This window comes from Denticeps clupeoides, chromosome 6 (assembly GCF_900700375.1).
Source record: "Denticeps clupeoides chromosome 6, fDenClu1.1, whole genome shotgun sequence".
Classification (NCBI taxonomy): Eukaryota; Metazoa; Chordata; class Actinopteri; order Clupeiformes; family Denticipitidae; genus Denticeps; species Denticeps clupeoides.
This window is the reverse complement of record NC_041712.1, coordinates 23737471-23759305: the sequence shown is the minus strand read 5'-3', so window position 1 is coordinate 23759305 and position 21835 is coordinate 23737471. Positions and strand designations below refer to the sequence as shown.

Sequence of the window (21835 nt, the reverse complement as noted above, 5' to 3'; positions counted from 1 at the left end):
CGAACCCTCCTCCTGCGCACTCACACACACGCAGGCGTGCGACCACAAACTGAACGACAAGTTCAAAAATAAACAATAAAAAGTATAATTTGAAATAAACTACATCAGTAAAAATGTTTGGCCATTTTGGCTCCGAAAATGTGAATTAAGCTAAGATTTGGGAGTCTGTCCCCGCCCCTGTCCCCAATGATACCTGTGATTTCACCTCCCAACACGGCAAATGCTGGATTTGGTAGTAGCAGCCTAGTGGATAAGACGCTCGCTTATGAACCAGAAGACCACAAAGTCCCAGGTTCGAACCCTACTTACTACCATCGTGTCCCTGAGCAAGACACTTAACCCTGAGTGTCTCCAGGGGGGGGACTGTCCCTGTAACTGCTGATTGTAAGTCGCTCTGGATAAGGGCGTCTGGTAAATGCTATAAATGTAAGGGTTTCCCCAATACTTACAAAAGACACACAGGCTGCCAGCAGGAGGATCCTCACCAGGAGGTCCTCGAACTGCTCCACGACCAGCTCCCATAGCGACTTTCCTGGGAAAAGACGGAAAGGAGGAGACGTCTGAGCCACAATGGAACTCCGATCCTCACATCGAATATTGTAGATGCATTAAGAAAAGAGGTAGTTAGTTTGAAACTTTACATTTTGTACTGACTGACTGTTTCAAGCAAGTGTTCATTCCAGATTTGACCTGCTGACCTCACACCCAGGTTTTACGAATGGAAGTTCAGAATGAAATGACAGATGCACTGGCAGATATGTTTGTTTTAAAGACGTGGCCGGGACGTTCAGGGATTATGCCTGGGATGGAGGGTATTTGAGAAGCTGAATCCAGGCCGGGAGGGCGGGACACCGCAGGAGTATGTACCCGGACTGGGCCTGAGCTAACAGACAGGCATCATAAAGGATGAGGAGTAAGACGGGCGTGGAAAGGTCAATGTTTACCTTCTTCGGCTGGGAGCTCTGTCCGTGACACACCAAGGCGATCCGTGCAGGAATGAGGAACATGTGGGGGAGAGAGAGAGAAAGAGGGGGGGGGGACATTTCATTTAGAGGAGCGTGACGATCAAGAGGTACATCAAACATTTCCATTGAATTTTAACACATCGTACATTTTAATGCACAACAGACACTCAGACACAACCTTTATCCAGGGAGCATGGGATCAGATTAGGGATTACTGCATCACGTCTGGGACATATTAACCATCCACATGTGCGCTGCACATTCCAGAAGCTTCTAACAGAGATGTTCTTGTGCAGAGGACGAGTTGTAGAAAAAAACAACGAAGAGACGTCACATGACACCGGTGCCAGATCAGCATAGAGTGGGAGAGTCAAACAGATGAAAAATGTACACAAAAGCACTGCAAATATACTTTTCCATGGGAGTTCCCTAAATCAACTCCACCTTGTTGGTTTAGTGTGGTGGAAACCACCGGCCAGGATCCACAGGGGACACTAAGAACCCTGCGCCCCGAAACCTTCATCACCTCCACTGCCTTCCTCAATGTGATGGCCGTCGGGGCAGAAGGGGCTTCGCCGCCTTGGGACCTGTTGGACACGGGGTGTCCCACGGACCTGAGGGCCCAGATTCTCCATGAAGAACACAGACTCCATCCTGATTCCTCTGCTTAGAAGAGCGCTGCCAGGAAAATGACTGCACTCTTGTAATTAAATGCATTTTATACACAAACTTATTCCAAGAATCTCAAGAAATCACGCAATTGAAAAAATAATTTGTACTCCAGCAATTCTTTGAACAACAACTACACATTAACAGCTAAACCTCTCCATGTTCAAACTCAAAAAAGGATTTAATTAACTGCAACATACTGAGAAATAAAATGAATAAAATATGTTGAAAAATATGTTCAACATGCTCGTGGGTAAGAAACTATTTTAAGGAAAAGCAGAGCAGGGACCGTTAGTTGCATCGTTTTAGCAAACAGCAATTATCTGGCAACGTTGCCAGGAGGGCTGCAGAACGTCGGGGACGTTGGGGGACGTGTCCTGGGACAGTTTCAATACGTAGCCTAATATAGGCTGTAAAATTCTCCATAAAACTCCCTGTGGTTCACGCGACAGACGTATTCGGTCCATGTCGTATTCTAAACCAATCAGAGTTGGCGAAGGGCGGGGCCAGCCACTGACCGGCCGTGGTCCAGATGGTGCTGTAGGTTTGAAAGTGCACGTGTTGCAATCAGACCCGAGCTCGACAAGAGCCGAACCAGACCCGAACCAGACATTATTGTGGCGGTGGATGACGGCCAACATGACTGTACCAACATGCTTCTTTTATACATATTTTTTAAAACTTAATTTTTCCACTCTAGCCCGAGTAAAATGATTGAAATGAAATGCTGAAAAAGCACAGTGCACCTACATTACATTCAGCTCATCAGGCCGGGACGATAATAGAGTTAAAACCCTTAAAATACTTGCACTATTAATTAGATGTTCTTTTTATTCCATACATCTTGCTTTAATTTAAGCCCAATGATGCACTTTGGGCACAATCATATTTTCAGTAAGATACCTTTAGAATTGTGCTTTAACCAGATTGTTAGTTAATTGATTACAAATCAATATTGCCTATATGCACAGCGATTTAAAAACAAAAGTGAACCTGTAAAAGTGCAAAAGCGTGATGCCGTTGACAATTTGGTGCACCTAAGAAAAAAACGAAATGTGAAAAACCCTAAGTGATCAATTATTTTAGGTTATCCCTACTACAGAGCCTAGATCTTCAGCTGAACATCTACTGTCATAAGGTGCGACCTGAGGAGAGGATCCTGAGAGCTTGAAAGCAGCTAAGGTCACATTAAAACTGGGATCTGAGGCGTGGGGTCAAACCCGGCCAACTTTGTTCCTGCTGCAGCTCACAGGTTTTGGGGTTGTGATCAGGAGAGAATCTTCCAGAAGCAGTCACTTCGTGCTGGAGCGAGTGGAGAATGCAGAGCATGTGGAGAGTGGGATTGGGCCACAGCAAAGACAACTGAGACATGAGAACACACATTCTTCCATGGCCTCATTTTCATGCTTCCATGCAAGAGCTCTGATGTTCTGATTACACAGAGGCCCGTTCCCACGTCTCCAGCTCTCCTGTTACATCCCCCAATTCCTCAAGGACGTCACATCCCAGCGACGTCCCCAGTGACAGGAACTGGCACAAAAATAGAACCGAAAGGGAGAAAAAAAAAATCTGGTTCACAGAAGAGGCAAGAACTTTATTTCCAGTCCGGTCCTGGACATCATGAATCATTTACGCAGTCGCACAGCCAAAGCTGAAGCTCCAGAGAAACAAATGAGAGCAGCTCCGTGGACACGGAGAAGAACATGAACTCACAGGACAAGCCTCGCCTCGCCACTTAGCTGGTGTCTCCCCCACGTCGTCTGCGGGGAAGCGGGGAAGCCCTCGCCTCTGATTGGCCTCTGCGGAAGGGGCTCCGGGCCCGGTCCCCACCCTGGCACCACTCGTCCGGAGCAACACTCGCTCCGGGTCCGATAAAGAGGCCGGCCTTTCACATGTTTCCACAAGCACGGCCGTTTACCACACGAGGGACAAAGGGGACAGCCACATCCATTTTACATTTACGGCATTTACCAGACGCCCTTATCCAGAGCGACTTACAGTCAGTAGTTACAGGGACAGTCCCCCCCTGGAGACACTCAGGGTTAAGTGTCCTGCTCAGGGACACAATGGTAGTAACTACCACCTTTATACATACACAAATCTGATTGGCCTCTGCGGAAACGGGTACTTTTCACTGTATACTTACACTTCACTCATTTGCACAACTTCACCTGTTACTCGTATTTTCTGTTTTAAGTTAAAGACGTAAAAGTTTAATATTTGTTTATGTTTGCAATATTTGCATATTGGTTCATTGTGTACTTGCAATGTTTGCATTTCACTGCATATCGTACCGTGTATGACTGTGTATGTGACAAATAAAAATAATGGAACGGAATACTTCTGCGCGGACTCGACCGAAACCGTAATCTGTAGATGAAAAAGACGGTTCGGAGCTGGCCGCACCATCGCGTCCTCCGACAGGCCCAGTGCTCCACCGGCGGCTGGTGGAAAATTCTTCCTCGCTCGGAGTGCCTGACACAAGCGGCCCGCCCCCTCCGGCTTGCGTAACGGTTTTACGGCCGCCGCCGCCGCACGGGCCCGGAGGGAGGGAGGGAGGGAGGGAGGAGCGAACGGGGTTCCCCGGCCGCACGGTGCCAAGGATTCCCTCGGAGTCATCTGGCCTGTGTCGGCGGAGCCCTGCCCAGACGCATTCCGGCATTCCTCCTCCCTCCACCCTGCCCCGGCCACGCCGCCCCAGCCGCGGGGAAATCCTTCCTGGCCGCGTTCTTGGGGTTCCCCCGTCCCGCCATCTTTCCAGAACCCTCGGCTCCAGAACGACAGGGACAGAATCGCACCGGCCGTTGGCTGGACTTCCTCTCTCCACCGGCCGACCATAAAAACATGAACTTTTCACGGATGTTGCCATGGCTACTCGGCCCGTGGGCACAGTTGGACAGCGCGTCTTGCCGACCGGCCGAGCGGAGGGGACGAGAGGTGACCAGCAGCCAGCCGCAGGGCCCTTGCACGTCCTCGTCCGCCCACACTTACAGAATCGTGCGCACCAGCCGGAAACTCGTCTCCGTTACGATTACGTGTCCTCCGCGTGTGGAGGACAACGGCTCGCGCCGAAACAGCCGTACGAATGTTAACTCGATATATTTTTACGTTTGTACTATTATTACTGGCCTGGCACATTGACATTCATTTCGTTTATGGGACGATCAAACCCCTGAGCCCTGGTACAGGTGACAGCTCTGTCCCCAACAAAACGAAACACGTACAGGTTTCTTACACGTTTTTACTAAGTCATCTCCATGACTTTTCAATTACAGCACACTGTAAATACTTCATTTAAACGACAAGTCCGAGCATGAGTGAAATGGGCCTGTCATTTCCATGTCTTCTTTTATAAGGAGAAACACGTGGCTGCGGAGGTGTGTAGCACCAGTCTTATACGTTGAAAACACGTAGAAAAAACGTTCCTCAAATCTTCATGTTATTCATTCACGTGTCAATCAGGTTTCAATGACTTTTCAAGAACTTTCTATGTTAATTTCGTGTTCCAAAACGAAAACTCTCTTTTTAATGGCCGTAGGAATCCTGCATATCAAATAAACAAAACGGACAAGAAGCTTGACCAAAAGCCAGAGGTGGACTGTAAGCGAATAAACGTAATTCGCTACTCTATTTGAGTAGTTTTTCAGGTATCTTTATTTTCCTTTGGAGAGTCAAACTTCTTCATTTTTACATTATGCCATGGCTTTTTAAGTTGTGAGTTATTACATTACGTCACTTTACGATTGCGTAACGATTTCTTATCTTATAACTTAATAACGTGTCGTTTTTTTTACTCAGTCCGTGGGCTGCCGTTTTTAAGCAGCAGGTAAATGTGTTCTAGGTGCAGGTAATAAGGCTGTTATATGCTGCGCATGTCTGAAACGAAGATGCCGTTCGCTTCAAAACTACAGAGTATACAAGTTGGGGTCCTGAACACGAAGCCACCAAACGCATGTAGACACCTCCAGGCAGCAGAACCGGGGGGGGCGGTTCTCAGGTGATGAGAAGACCATGTGAGGGTCATGGTGGGGGCAGCGGTCAGCAGTGGGGCTCAGGTGCAGTTACTGTGGGGTTACTGGAGGCATCGTACACAAAGGATCATCCCTGTTATGAAATGTTTATGAGAGTTTTACAGGTAGGAACGGGGATTATGAATATTTAATCGAACAAACAACATTTATCAGCAGTTCTCTAAGTTCATTTGATCATATCTGTGATACAATAAAAAAAAAATCATCAAAGTAATATTCACATTCAAAAACTTGCCGCACAAATTATTATTATGCGGTTGTACATTGTGAAATGAAAGCAGAGAGGGAAAAAAAAAAAAAAAACATGACTGTCAAAGGCAACTGAATAATTAGAGCAAATCGTCCTTTAGAATAAACTTCAGCCAGCTGAGACGGAATATCTGGGTTACGAAATTCTACAGAGATCTCGCCGCGTTCTGGAAGAAACAAGAACAGGAGCAGACTTCACCTCACATCTTATATACCGACCTGGCGGCTTCTCATTAATGTTTTTAAAAAAAGGAAGCGGACCCGTGACCGGAAGGTTGCCGTTTAGAATCTTGAACCGCCGAGGCGCCAACGGGGTCCCCCTTGATCAAGGTACCGTCCCCACACGCGATGGCCGATGGCTAAAAGCAGAGGACACGTTTCGCTGTGCAGCAGACAAAAAAAAAAAATATCCCTTTCACTTCGCTTAACAGCCCAGAATGCTCCGTTTATAAGTGGGTGGTAGTAGCCTAGTGGGTAACACACTCGCCTATGAACCAGAAGACCCAGGTTCAAACCCCACTTACTACCATCGTGTCCCTGAGCAAGACACTTAAGAAAGGAACGCCGGTCTATAACTGTCCTACACACACAGCAAAAAGATTTAAAGGCGTTTGATACAGTGGACCGCGTTCGTTCGAATCAAACCGCCAATGCCCACTCATTTGAAACACCGTTACAAGCTGACGTTCATTCGTGTAATTAACAATATTTGACTAAGTCTCCCGCTGCGGCACCGCTGTACTGCCCTACAGCTTGTGACGAATGCTTCGTTGCTTTATTTGCCCTGTTATATGCACCTGGTATATACGGCATATTTTGCATTGAATTGGGGAAAAAAAAAAAAGAAGATGAAAGGACTCCTGGACACTACCCACTCTATTCACCATGAATGTAGTAAAACTGTGTGTGTGTGTGTGTGTGTGTGTGTCACCAATGATTTGAATGGGACCTGTCTGTAAAACTGGATCACTGGAGGCCATATTAGAATTTCAAATACAGGAGGAGAGAGAGGCGGCGTTGTGAGTGTGAGTGTGTGTGTGCGTGTGTGTGTGTGTGTGCGCTTGTGGTGAGTCAACCGTTTGCCACGGGGAGGCGGTGACTTCAGAAGTGGGAGGTGTGAATGGGAGAGAAGTGGCATGTTGGCACACGACGGGCCGCCGCGGGCCCCGTAAAGCCGCGCAGCGGCGGCGGCGAGGGCCCGGGAACCTGGATGCGAGCGCGTGACCCGTCTAATGGATGATTGGACGACGGGGGACGATCGCTGGCAGGAAACGCGGCGCATGAGGCGGCTGACGGGCAGGCCGGTGATGCCTCGGGCTTGTCTGCCGCATCACCTTGCAAAAACACCCGCGCGCCAGGCCACAAAGGGGCCCTTTGTAACGGGGCGGGTGCAGGGGTGGGGCCTCGGTGGCGCGCACAGGTTGGTCTGGAACGCACAAACATCCTCTACCCCGGCGCTTCCGAGCACGGCTGCAAGACAGAGATGAGGCTACTTCCTTCTCAAGTCAGACAAAACGGAGCGCGGCGCGCGTTAGACACGCCCACCCCATACAAACGACAAAAGGCCGACGTTTTATGGCGAGAAAACGATAGAACTACTTTAAACTTCTTGCTTCTGACTTCACATTAGTTGTCGGCCGATGAACAAGACACTTTGCTGGAAGAGGCGCTGGGTTGGGGGGCACAAGTGAATCCGCTGGGACAAAGACAAGGGGCGGTGAGTTCGACGGTACCCGTCCAGAAAGTTGTTTTTTTTGCAATCGTTTTTTAACATTTACATTTACAGCATTTACCAGACGCCCTTATCCAGAGCGACTTACAACCAGTAGTTACAGGGACAGTCCCCCCCTTGGAGACACTCAGGGTTAAGTGTCTTGCTCAGGGACACAATGGTAGTAAGTGGGATTTGAACCTGGGTCTTCTGGTTCATAGGCGAGTGTGTTACCCACTAGGCTACTACCACCCTGTGGTACAAGAGGGCTCTAAATCAAACAAATGAAATCACAAGCAATCAAAATGAAATCCTTAAACTGAAAGCTCGCTTTAGTATTTGACGCCATTACGGAGCGCGGGAAAGAGGCTCAGGCCGTAACGTCCCATCACCGGGAGAAAAGCGAGCGGCAGCCAATCAGATCCATTTATGCAAATGTATCCCAAACGTGCGGGCTATTCCATGGTGTTTATTGCAGGTTTAAGCAGATGATTGACACGACGACAAATGTTGACATGATGAAAAGAGAGTGAAAACGATATTGGTTACTGGCTGTCGGCGGCGCGGTTGTGTGCCGCGGGCGTGACCCCTGACCTCAGCGTGGAATCCCGCCGTCCCTGGATAAACATCGAGGGCAACAGACAGACAGCTGTGGACGGAGAGCCGCGGGGAGCCAGTGTTTATCCAGGGACACGCTCCCCGCGTGCCGACCAAGGAACGTGGACAGGACGGACAGAGGGGACGAGGACGGTTTCGTTCATTTTTACAGTACAGCAGGCTCACGGTTCGACCACGATTTTCTACGAACCACGACGCGTCCTGTTCGTTTTTCGATTGTACTTCACGTGGTGTTCAGAAATACGACACTGAGATGAGAGCTTAGGCCTCTTTCACACGGACGTCGGGACCAGACGTTTATTGGACTTTTGTGGCGTCAGGTGACCGCGGTCCGAACGTCGACCGTTCTTCTGCTCATCGGTGCAAATCCGAGCGTCCCGACTCACATTACGCCGATCAGAGGGCGCTCATTTCCAACTCGGAGCCGGAGCGGCGCTGTAGGGTGGTAGCAGCCTGGCGGGTGACACACTCGTCTATGAACCAGAAGACCCAGGTTCAAACCCCACTTACTACCATCGTGTCCCTGAGCAGGACACTTAACCCTGAGTGTCTCCAGGGGGGGACTGTCCCTGTAACTACTGACTGTAAGTCGCTCTGGATAAGGACGTCTGGTAAATGCTGTAAATGTAAATTCTCAGATCAGGCACTAGTTTTTACCTATAAAAATCACCAAAACAGCGTCATTATTGTAAAAGCGATTATGTTCTGTCCGCGTCTGCGTCGCGACGCATCGATTGTGAGGTTCATTTCCACACGCAGGAGGATGCAGCTATATAATGCGGTGGCAGGCCGGGGAACCAGAAGGCAAATCATATTTATGTCACCTGCCCACAACACGGCCGCCTGTCCCGGAAATGTGAAGGAACACGGAACCGACCACAACTCAGCAACCGTGCAGACGCCTCCTGCTGCTGCAAAGCGCTAAAAACTCGCCTCGGCGAGCGAAAGTTGCGTCTCCGGCTACTGTGCGGACACAAATGTCAGTCGGGGAGGATCGGGAGTTACTCTGGGAGTACGCCGCGCGTTTAAAACCTTTCTAGACGCACCCGGCCGGCCGCTTTCTTCTTTCGTGGGTTTTCCGTTCTTACTTTTACCTTTACAGCATTTACCAGACGCCCTTATCCACTTACAATCAGTAGTTACAGGGACGGTCCCCACCTGGAGACACTCGGGGTTATGTGTCCTGCTCAGGGACACGATGGTAGTAAGTGGGGTTTGAACCTGGGTCTTCTGGTTCACAGGCGAGTGTGTTACCCCACTAGACTACTAAACAGAAAAATGGGAGGGGCTTGTTTCTAAAGGGCAGATGAGGCCAAATCTGCCTCGGAATTCCATTTCAACAAAAAAAAGAAAAGAAAAGAAGAAGAAATTTGATCTGAGCCGGTACCTGTTTTTCGCCCCACGCCGGCCCTTTAAGAGGGAGGTCTGGTCACAAGAAAGTGGGGTTCTCTCTCTCTCTCTCTCTCTCTCTCTGGAAGGTGCTGACATTTGCGTGCATGTTCGCAGTCTTGAGGCGTAACGTTTCTCATTTTTTAGAATATAAAAGCTTTTCAGAGAGGTGCCATGCGGGGAAATTAATCGTGGGGCGGCAACACAAACACGCCCCACCCACCCCGAGCCATTCACCGCAAGGCGCGCACACACACACACACACTCCACACGTGCGTCGAGAACACTCGAAGAACACTCCACTTTGCACACGAATGGTTGTTTTTTTTCTTTTCTTAAATGCTTGTGATCGCAAGTGCACTCGGATCGGGGTTTCTGGCCGTTCGCTACACCCCATGGTGCACAAAAAAAAGGGAATTCCCTCAGGCACTTATCTCTGTAATAAAACAGGCAGGAAGTCGACCGCTCAAACCGAAAGAGACGATATCGCGAGCGAGATGCCGCGCTCTTTTTTCCATGAGGTCATCAAAGGGCCCCGGGTGGCGACGCACGAGCCGCACAAGGCCCTGTTGAGCAGCCAGGCGGGTAGAACACACGCCTGGGGCCCCGAAGACCCGGCTTCGAACCCCACTTACTACCGTCGTGTCCCCGAGCAGGACACTTAACCCTGAGTGTCTCTGTCGCTCTGGATAAGGGCGTACATGTAAGTGTGGCTCCGGGCCCGACTCTTGAAGCCACTCTCCTTGGGTGTCAGGCCGTGGCGACGGAGCGGCCCAGGCTCGCCGCAGGAGCTCGGGTCCAGGGGAAGGGAGGGTGCCGAGAGAGCGCTTGGCGTGCAATGAAAGCGTAACTGGAGAGCGACGGTTTCACAACAGGCCCAGGTTCCCCCGGCGGGGGAAGCGCAGAACTGGTTGCTCAAGTTTGACCCCAGGAGCACAGTCACCGGCGTCTGGTGCAGATCGGACACTTTTATCAGTTCCAACTTGCTGGCGCTCGGTGGGGGTGGCGCAGACGTCTGGAATTTGAACCTTAAACTATGTTTTGGGGGGGGGGGTTGATTTCGGAAAATCATTTGCTGGGAAGGAATTAAAAATGGCATCATAATTTATAAAAAAGAAAAGCAAGACGTGCGGATCGCTCGGATCTCCTGGCGGGCTGAGAGAACATCACCTGCGCGCATTTCTCTTTCTGAACCGAGAAGAGAGGGAGGGAGAGGGGGTTAAAACTCACCGTTGGGTCCGTATCGCTCCAGGTTGCCTCGGACCTGCTCCAGGGTCAGACCCGTGTTCTCGTTCACCCCGAAGTTGGCCAGAACTTCGGACGCGGATTTGGTGTGTGCGTTCTCCATGCTGGCGCGCCGCACGAACGTCCCCGCCGGGCAGGGCGCGGCGGGACTGGCTGGTGGAGGCGGGTCGCCGCGCAGTGCCACCTGGCCGCTCTGCGAGCCGACGGAAAGAGGCGCAGCTGCGGAGCCGCTTCGCTACGCGCTGCACTCGCGGTCGCCGCTTCGGAGCTCCGGCTGATGGGGAGGTGGAAGGTGCGCTGCTCTCCGGCGCCGGGCCCGCCCCTCCGGCGAGCGGGCGTCCGCTATTGGGCGGCGGCCCAAAGACCCGCCTCTCTGCTTAGACTGGGCGTCGTTTATTGGCCGACGTTACCTGGGCCCGCCTCTCCGCGGGGAGTGCGCGTCTGCTATTGGGTGGCGTTACCTGAGCCACGACGATTCATAAATATGCTGGATCATGCTTTATCGTTATACATGCTATGCACGTCAAACATACAAAACGACATACCTGAATAGTGTATATAGTTTTGTTTTCTTCTTAAATCATCCCACTACTTTTATCCCTACAAACCCATGTATCCTATATCAAATGCACAGATGCAGAAATCTGACCAAACAGAGCCTGACTGCTGTACTTCTGCTCCTCTTTCGCGGAATAGTTTCAGGAAGTGGCGCGCGGGCGTCTGTCTGCGTCGTTCCTCGACGTGACGTCATAATGTTTTCACTGGCCGTCACCGCCTCGTGCCTGGCTTGATAATCGTCATAGCCACCAAATGATCGTAATTAGCCAATACGCGTTACTGGAAACAAGATATCCTTCCTGCCTGAATAAATGTCATCCTGGCTGCTCACAGACTCAGTTTTCAATAGAAAGAGGTTGAACTCTGATGAACTGATGGAGGTTCACCTTGTGCGTCTCGCTGCAGTGTTGCATCCCTGCAGTGGAAGCGGCTCTGGGAATCTGCAGGCCAGCTGAAGGAACAACGTGCTCCACTTCTGTCCTGCCTCTCAGCAAGGTTGCTTCACCTCCAACTGCACGCCTATATTTAACCAGCCCCACATTTTACGCGGCGGTGCGGCAGTTGTTGGAGTTGAGAAGAACCCGCTGAAGTTCTCCAGGCTTTCTCCTCCACCTGGCGCTCCCAGCTCATCCCCCGGTCCGGGTCTTTGCCCAAGAACGCAACCAACAGCAAGTTCTAATTATGATAGCTTGTCATTTCCATTTACTTCACGGCTTCGCGAATAGTTCATTCCCACAGATGCAAATTAGGTGCACAAATATACAAACTGCATCACCAAAACAATTCCCTTTTTTTCCACTCTGGCGAAACATAATGAGTCCATTATGACCCTGGCACCACAATTTATTCAAAAACAGAAACCATAAACCATACAACCGCCCCCCCCCCACCCCCCGGGGGGCGTGAAACTGAGGGGAAGGCCGCAGATGCCGAAGCCCTTACGAAAGGGAAATCCTTCGCTCTCTCTCTCTCCCTCGCTCCCTCGTTCTGTTCCCCTGCACAATGGCCGTCTGTCTCGGCCACTGCGCCAGTCACACCAGATTTTCCATACAGTCCCCCCTGCGCCCCAGCGCCATTTGCCTCCACCTCTGTTTTGCATTATGGAAAGGAGCCGAGCTGAGGAAAGTCAACACGTCCCCTGCTTCACCCGTCCCCCGTCTCGCTCCGTGTCCGTCCCAGCTGTGGGCCGTCCACCTCTCCGGGCCCACGCGTGAGCCGGGATGGCGGCGACTTTGACTCGAGGAGACCGTGGAGTGGAGCTCCGCAGCTGCACCTGACACGCACTCCCCCCTCCCCGTTCTTCTGCACAGCAACAGAATGACATCCCCGCCGAAATCACAGACCGTGGACCCCCAGCTCACACACACGCCGCAACGGTGACGCAGCAGTCGTTTCTCAGCGAGGGATTCCACCTCCCTGCCTCACTTTCATCCTGTGAGAGGGGAGGAGACAGAAAATGTCGACAAAGGGAGGACAATCCGTCCAACACTAGAGTCAGACAATGCCCTCAGCAGGCAGAACAGCCCATCCCATTCGCCGAAGACAGCCGTTTCATCTGCACCCCTGCAGCTGGTACTTTCAGGTCTTGTCGGGTCGATTCACGTAGACCTGAAGACAGTTCATCAGGATCTCGGAATCTCAGCGGCCCTCTGCATCCAAAATCGCCTAAAGCAAAGTCACATGGGCGCGAAACGTTTTCAGATGGTCAAAATCAAATGTTCAAATCAGCCAATAAATCAAATTCAAATTTTACTTGCCATATACATAGTCATACACGGTATGATGTGCAGTGAAATGCTTTAGCGACTGCTACAGACCACAGTATTAATGAATGACCAAGTATACAATGAATCAATATGCAAATATTGGAAACATAACCAAATATTACACTTTTATGTCTTTAACATAACACATAAAATATGTGTAACAGGTTTTATGTAAAGGTTTTGTGACAGAGAAAAGTAAAAATTTGGAATAAATTTGTTCATATACATTCATTACCTGTTCATTACCTGGTTGGGCCTGAAAGTTGCCTAAAGCTACCAAATGGCTTTTTAACCAAATGACCGATTCATTCAGCATTTTACGATATTTGAGTCCAAATGCTGGGATTAATTTCTACAGTGTTCATATGTCTATAGAAAAAGGGGAAGACGAGGCCAGGGTAAGACGCGTTGTAAAATCACCCAAATGTGGGGAAAACTGACGTGATCGCCACACCTTCCCCGGGCTTAACTAAGCGGCCCCGTAATCAGAATGTTTTTGGTTCGAATCCTGATCCGCCAAGGTACCACAGAGGTGCCACTGAGCACCGTCCCCACACACTGCTCCCCGGGCGCCTGTCATGGCTGCCCACTGCTCACCAAGGGTTTAATCATTTGAAGTTACAGCGTGTAGAATGGAGGGAGAAAGGGAGAAGATGGACACTATGCTACACCTGGGCGTGTGACATGTCGACAGGAAGTGTCAATCGTGCCCCTTTTAAAAACGTGTTTAAGAAGAGCTGTTAGTCAAAATGGCAGATACATCAAACCAGCTCTGTTCCAGATATTCTGTTGTGTAAAGAGATGCAATAAGCTTGAATAACGATTTTTTAAAGTGAAAGTGAAGTGATTGTCATTATGAAACACTGCTGCACAGCACAGGGTGACAACAAAATGTGTCCTCTGCTTTTAACCATCACCATTGGTGAGCAGTGGGCAGCCATGACAGGCGCCCGGGGAGCAGTGTGTGGGGACGGTGCTTTGCTCAGTGGCACCTCAGTGGCACCTCGGCGGATCAGGATTCGAACCGGCAACCTTCTGATTATGGGGCTGCTTCCATTTTTTGCATTTTTCATTCATATATTCCAGGGTTCAATGCAAATAAATAGGTTTACTTTATAATGTGTGTTTCTAGAACTAAACTATGAGACAATTTAGGACAATTTAATAAATAATTGCAATTTTTTGCGGGACAGTTAATTGGCAACTTCTTGATCATAACAATGTTTTTGTGTATAATAGTGTATGTTAATGCATTTTAATAAAAAAAGAGGTCCGAAACAACACAAGTTACACAGACTCCCGATAGACAGAGGCAGACGGAGAGGCTCATTAAAAATGGTAAAGCAAGATGCCGCTCATTTCCCAGAAGGCCTCGTGTTAATTATCTCAGAGCACGGCGCTTCACATCAGCCATGGGATGAAAACAGAAAGAGTGCCGGAGCATCGGCTCGGCCCGCCGAAGCTGCTGAAGCACTTTTTCACCGGGGAGGGTGGCGCGAGTGGAGTGGAGGGGCCACACGTGTTGAGGTCACGGCCATGGGAGACATTTCGATGAGAGCATAACACAGAGTGTCACGATGGCTGGACGTGGCGAGGAAGCAGGACGCATACGCACGACGTCACGAAACAGGGGTTTAATACATGGTAGACAACACAAGGGAGACATCGCCACACAACGACCTCAAACAGACTCAAACAGGGCAGCTTTATACACGTATACACAGGTGATAACAATCAGGAAACATAATAACACAGGACTAACGTGAATGGACTGGATCATGACACACAGACACATCACTGGGTATAGAGGCTATGGACACTACTAAAGTGCATCTTGCATTGATTACATTTACATTTAGAGCATTTACGCCCTTATCCAGAGCGACTTACTGTCAGCAGTTACAGGGACAGTCCCCCCCTGGAAATACTCAGGGTTAAGTGTCTTGCTCAGGGACACAATGGTAGTAAGTGGGGTTCGAATCTGGGTCTTCTGGTCCATAGACGAGTGTGTTACCCATCATGCAAAAACGAAAGCTAAATAAGAAAGTAGCGGTCCAGGGGGGGACTGTCCCTGTAAATACTGATATTAAGTGGCTCCGGTTAAGGGCGTCTGATAAAATGCTGTAAATGCTGTAAATGAATGTAGCCACACCTGATTTGTCAAGCTGAAATAAGACCAGACCATGTTTGCTGACAGGGATCTGTTTGCATTTTGGGCGGGATTTTTGCCACACAAGTCATTCGTCCTGCTGAAACGTCCTCATGTTATGAGCAAGTTTATAACAGCTTAAATGGCTCAGATGTTCTTTTCTAGAAATGCCATTTCGCCTTCCTCAGTGGACGTTTCAGACCTTCAGACCTTTTGGAGAGGATGTGAAACCCTGCGTGGAAACTCCGGGTCTGTCTGTAATCCTCTGGCATTTCAGGTTATTTACCTCTTTCTCTGTGTCTCTCCACCGGCCGGCCGTGGCCCGCCCAGACCCTCTGCTGGATGGACAATAATGAGGGACAGATGGCGTCCCTCGGCGCGCCTGCCTCCCACCCCTCGTGGCCTGGTTGGTCGGCATAGTAACAGGCGAGTGCGGCCTGGCGCTTTAATGACGATGCCGAGCTGATTACCGTCGAGTTGCCGCTCGTCTTCGGGGATCGTGATCCAGATTGCGGCACAACGTTATTACACAACGAGGGAAATATGGACAGAATCGGGATCGTGAGATTCTCAACTTCCATGCGCCAGAACCAAAGGTCCAAAACTGAGAAGTTATCACATTAAAAACTCAACTCAGCATGCCGTCAACTCAGTTCGTTTTACGGCATTTCTTTCAAACGGCGTTTAGAACCGCAATATTTTCCTTCATTACCACATGGAAGCAGAAACATAGACAAGATATATAAATAATGCAAGGCAGTATATAGTCACAGTATATGAAGTGAAGTGAAAGTGAAGTGATTGTCACTTGTGATACACAGAAGCACAGCACACAGTGCACACAGTGAAATTTGTCCTCTGCATTTAACCCATCACCCTGAGTGAGCAGTGGGCAGCCCTGACAGGTGCCCGGGGAGCAGTGTGTGGGGACGGTGCTTTACTCGGTGGCCGCTTCCTTAACCGCTAGGTTAACCCTTAACCTGTAATCAGAAGGTTGCTGGTTCGAGTCCCAATCCGCCTAGGTGCCACTGAGCAAAGCACCGTCCCCACACACTGCTCCCCAGGCGCCTGTCATGGCTGCCCACTGCTCACCAAGGGTTAAATGCAGAAGACAAATTTCACTGTGTGCACAGTGTGCTGTGCTGCTGTCTATCACAATGACAATCATACAGAACATCAGAGTGATGGAAATTCAAGAGTCTTCCTAGTCGATATCTGAAGGAATCCAGGGTTTCTGCTACCCCGACATTCTCTTTTTTAAATATGTACATTTATTGGTTTTTAGAACATCAACAACAAAAACAGCAATGAAACGAATAGTATGAAGAACACCAACATCTGGAACTTCTTTCTCAGGGTTGCCCCGCTGGTTCTGATGGTGGCCACGGGTACTAAGCCACCTCCTTCGGGCCAGAAATCATTCTGGAAGTTCTGCATTGTCCTTCTCAGGTCAGGTGACCACACCTGCACGCAGTATTGAAGTCCAGGATCCTACTCTCCATTTGGGAGCTCGGCCCAATCTGTTTTCAGGGGTGAGATGCCCCTTGACCTCTTTAATCCCTGTCCTCTATCCACGTGTGAGAGGGAAGGTTAAGACCACAGCACAGCACATGATGGACACTGTGAAATGTGTCCTCTGCATTTAACCCATCACCCTTGGTGAGCGGTGTGCAGCCATGACAGCAGTGTGTGGGGACGGTACCTTCATCAAGGGGACCTCAGTGGCACCTTGATCCTGCAGCCTTTCGATTACTTCCTTACCCGCTAGGTCACCACTGCGGGTAAGAATGCGGGCAGGCCGGCAGTCTCTCTGATATGATGGCACATCTCAGATCAAGTAATAAAAATGCAGAAATACCAAAGGATCATATTATCATATTATCTTCTATTTTTAGTGTGGGAACAGTGTTGAAACAAAGGAAGAACGTTCTTACGAGCGTCTCAGCGACGGATGTGCACTCCCCTCGGGGACAGGTTCCCCGGGGAAATATGGCCCATCGGAATACTCTGAGCGAAGGCCAGAAAACTCATTCTTCGCCGAGTATCTGAAGATCTGCAGTGTTCACTTCCTCCATGTCCAGGAGGGGGGTGTGGGGATCTCACAGCCCAGAGGGGGAGTATGGGTAATGAGGTGGGGCAGCCCCCAGTCAGACAGGAAATGTCAAATAAACAGCCCTGGACAGGAAGCTGACCGGGGACGGCCATTCCTGCGGGGCTTCTCCACGACAGACTCGCCGCACTTTTATCTCTCTCGGCCAAAACTCTCCATGAAAATCAGACAACACACACACACACACACATACCCGCAGTTCACTCCACAGTGTAATGAAATACTCCCACCACAAACCCCATCCCACACACACTGCACAAGCAGTACAAGCTCAGCATCTTGTCTGTGGGTGGGTCGAGACGCACGGCATTGCCAGTCGGCCAAGAGGGGCACTTCATCTCTTTATACCCGACAGATCGTGACATAAAGTGCACGTGTGCAACGTCGACAAACCGAGCTACATGAAGTGCAAAAACATGGGCGTGATTGTGAAACACTGCAGCGCAGCACCCGGTGACAATGAAATGTGTCCTCTGCTTTTAACCATCACCCTTGGTGAGCAGTGGGCGGCCATGACAGGCGCCCGGGGAGCAGTGTGTGGGGACGGTGCTTTGCTCAGTGGCACCTCAGTGGCTCGGGAGTCGAACCGGCAACCTTCTGATTATGGGTCCACCTCCTTAGCCGCCTGGAAACAACACCCTTCTTACTGTAAAATCCTTTTTTTTGTTTTATACATAATTGTATTCTGTTAGACTTTTTCTACAGTGACAAAACATCCAGCCATTTTGAGTAGCAGTGCTTGAACAATGCCGATGCATTTTGGGGCAGTGGTGGCCTAGCGGTTAAGGAAGCGACCCCATAACCAGAAGGTTTCCGGTTCGAAACCACGGTGCTACCGAGGTGCCACTGAGCAAAGCGCCGTCTCCCACACTCCGCCTGTCATGGCTGCCCACTGCTCACCAAGGGTGATGGTTAAATACAGAGGACACACTTCACCGTGTGCTGTGTTGTGCTGTGTATCACAATGACAATCACTTCACTTTCACTTTGGGGGCACCGACTATGAACCATCCAAGTTACTTTGGCAAAAGCACTAAGCCCAAATGAGCCAATGCAACTGAGAAAGATCTTTGAAATTTTGATGGTACTGACTCTTTATATGGGAAAGGGATCTAGTTTTGAAGCACGTGTGAACAGTTTTGGGAGAGATATGAACTTTTGCTTGTGAGCTCTAACGTTGCACCGAGCTGTAAGACCGTTTCACCGAATGATCTTATAGTTTTAAGGATGTCATTTCTGTTTCATGTGAAATTAAAAACTCTAATACCAACTACTTTGTTGCACTTTTTGTCTTCCTCCGGCCTTACCATTTGCCTATATTGCCTATGCCCTGTACTGTCCTGCTTGCCCCATCGTCGTCACCGCTTTCAGGACCATCAGGCCTGTAACATTTTCTTTTGTCTGCAGTTCTTTCCCCGTTTATTGAATAACCCCGTGTCTGTTCCTTTTTTTTTTCCACGCTGTAAAAACAGTCGTATCTGAAGCAGTGAAGAACAGTTAAGTCGGCACAGGCACTGCCGCCCTGCGCCCCCCCCCCGTGTGTCGCACTGTTGCTAATTTGTCTAATTTGCCGTTCACCGTGTACACACTGCGTCATTAGCGAACGCGCCCCGGGGGGGGGTGGCATTGTCGCAGTGCACCTGGGGCACGTGGCCCTTCCAAAATCCCTCACAGAATGCAGTGCCCATCGGGGCCAAGGTACCACCTGGAGACAGAAGGTTTAGATTATACGCTTTAATATTAACTTTGCAGTATCGTCACACACAAATTATGGTGAAAGAGAAACAGTGAAATAAACTTTTCACAGAGAAGTTTCAGAGATGCACAGTTCTCACTCATTTATAACAGAACATTACAGACTTTATTGTCTTTGCACAATCGTACTTAGTGCAAGAGTACAATGACTTGTACATGTGCGTTGTCCTGCCGGCGAGGGAGACTTGGTGCAACTCTGATCCACTGCGGCACTTCTCGGGAAGAGGATGTCTCCCTCTGCAAACAGGATTCCGTACAGCAAAGCAAACGCAGGTCGGCATGCAAAATAACCTCCGTGGCAACGCGAGGCAGGAGGTCACACGACTCCGGCGCTCAAAAACAAATATCCAGCCTCAGCTGTCCAGGCACACAGGCGAGGGGAAGAACAGGGGTGGGACTGTAAAAATCATCAATCACCAGTACACTAGACTTGGAACTTTCACCAAACAGATGTAATGTCGGCTTTTTAAACGTCAGTAGTGTTCATACCGTAGACCAGTGTCCTGCAATGTGCTGGACATCCATTTTAACACCTAGCACAGGACCTGATTTTCTGTTTGTGTCAATGCTCCTGGCCTTATTGCCACAGGCCTCGAGGGTTATTCTGTGTTCCTTTTATGGTCTTTGTGTTTGTAATAAATCCTTTTCTCCCAGTGTCACTCTTGAGCGCCTGATACGAGACAAAAGCTGGTTAAAAATCAGTACTAGCTGGCTAGATATTTGTAAGATAGATAGAGATAGATTATGCATTTGCAAGCTGGCAAGATACTCGTGAGATAACTAGCTAGCAGGCACCCATGGAAAGGGATGTCACATGTCATGCAGAAAAAAGCATGTGATGCACCAGTGGTGGTAAATTCATAACTTCCACTATGGTCTCAAGAAACAGCTACGATTCATACTTAAGATTTGAAGTGCTTTGTTATCACGGGGTGATCCTGAAACCAAAAATAGACCACAATTTCATTATATGTAAAGTGCATTAAACATCATTTGTGAAGGTTTTAGCTTTTCATTTGAGCTATTTCAAACGCCGATTGATGAATTAAAAGTCAGGTCAATAGCAGGTGTTTCTACAAAATAGGTTTCTACGAGACTTTTGTCAGGGACTGTAGATAATTACAAGAAATAATAATTTATTTCAGAGTAGGGAGGATATTTTGGTGCCTTCAAGCAGGAAGGACTTCAGGAAGTAGTTGTGCCTGATTAACACAGGCCTGTCGACTCGATGATTACTGCGCCATTCTGGTCCTTCTGCCCCTCAACACTTTCCTGCTTAGAAAACAAAGGTGTTTAATGACCCTTTAAATCATTGGATTGGATGTAAGGGCAGGAACCTTATTAAAATTAAACAGTAACAAAATAAGACTACTGGTGGATCAGTAGGTGGATACAGAGAATAACAGAGAGAAATGAAAAAATCTAAGTGCAAAATGAAGGGTTTCTTATGTAATGTGTGTGCAGTTTTATGATCTTTGTCATGTTTTCTTGTCTCGCGGGAGGCCGGCTGTGAGATGGTGTCAGTGTGTCCAGGCGAGGGAATCGAAGTGCCTGTGGCCTGAAGCTACACACAGGCACGCGCAGAGGCGTCGCCGAAGAGGAGGACATTAAAAGCATTTCACTGCATATCATACCGTGTATGACTGTGCATGTGACAAATAAAATTTGAATTGGAAACCAATTTATTTGGAGGAGCGGGCGGGTTTTACTCGTCTGTTCTCTTCCTGAACATCTCTAGCTGCCAGGAAGCACAACAGCAGATATAGAGTCAGAAACCACACAGCAAAACAGAATCACAAGTGTCGCTTTCAGCTGTGACACAGTTCCTGTCCTTCTGTGTGGATCTGCAGGACATGTCCCTGTGCTTATGGTGTAGCGCGTGTGTGTGTGTGTGTGTGTGTGTGGGGGCAGTTCTACGCCTCTGATGGCTGTTGTTGATGGAGAGGCTGTGAGTCATCATTCTGCAACACACACACACGCACACACACACACACTCTGGTAATATGTGCATTATGACCGCTGACGGGTAAAGTGAATATCGTTGGTTATCTGACACCTGGCAGTGGGCGTAGTCTGTTAGGCATCACGTAAACATTTTGTGCACATTTTTTGGACAGTATGACAAAATGTAACCTAACTGCACATATGCTTTTGTACATATTTTATATATAATCACTTTAATAAACCCGTTCGAATTCCGATCTGCCAAGGTTCCACTGAGCAAAGCACCATCCCCACACACTGCTCCCCGGGCGCCTGTCATGGCTGCCCACTGCTCACCAAGGGTGATGGTTAAATACAGAGGACCAATTTCTCTGTGTGCACCGTGTGCTGTAAGGTGTAAGGATGTGTACACAAAGTGTAAGTTCAAAAATCTAAATCCAATTGAGCATCTGTGGGATGTTCTGGAAAAGCTGATCACTTTAAATCTGAGAGAAACACTCGGCGTGACCCTGATATCACACTCCCACAACATCAGACCAATCACAAATAAGCAGCTCCTCCCACACATACACACTCTTAACCATTTAAACCACATCCACACACACACACACACACACAAACAAGCTGAGCCTACACAAAACACACTCTCCATGCATAGAGTATGGTTTTTCACATC

The 21835-nt window shown here is 49.1% G+C and overlaps 1 protein-coding gene across 2 annotated transcripts in view; it reads right to left on the bottom strand.

Annotated features, from left to right (window-relative positions):
* Positions 1–11187, bottom strand: part of atp2a3 (ATPase sarcoplasmic/endoplasmic reticulum Ca2+ transporting 3) — a 42099-nt gene extending 30912 nt beyond the window's left edge. For both annotated transcript variants that reach the window (XM_028982258.1, XM_028982257.1), the window contains exons 1-3: positions 10863–11187; positions 945–962; positions 450–532 (exon numbers count right to left, since the gene is read on the bottom strand). In XM_028982258.1, coding sequence (XP_028838091.1) covers positions 450–532; positions 945–962; positions 10863–10980 — 219 coding nt within the window. In that variant the 5' untranslated portion in view covers positions 10981–11187. The remainder of the gene's footprint in view (positions 1–449; positions 533–944; positions 963–10862) is intronic.
* Between the last annotated feature and the right edge of the window lie 10648 nt (positions 11188–21835).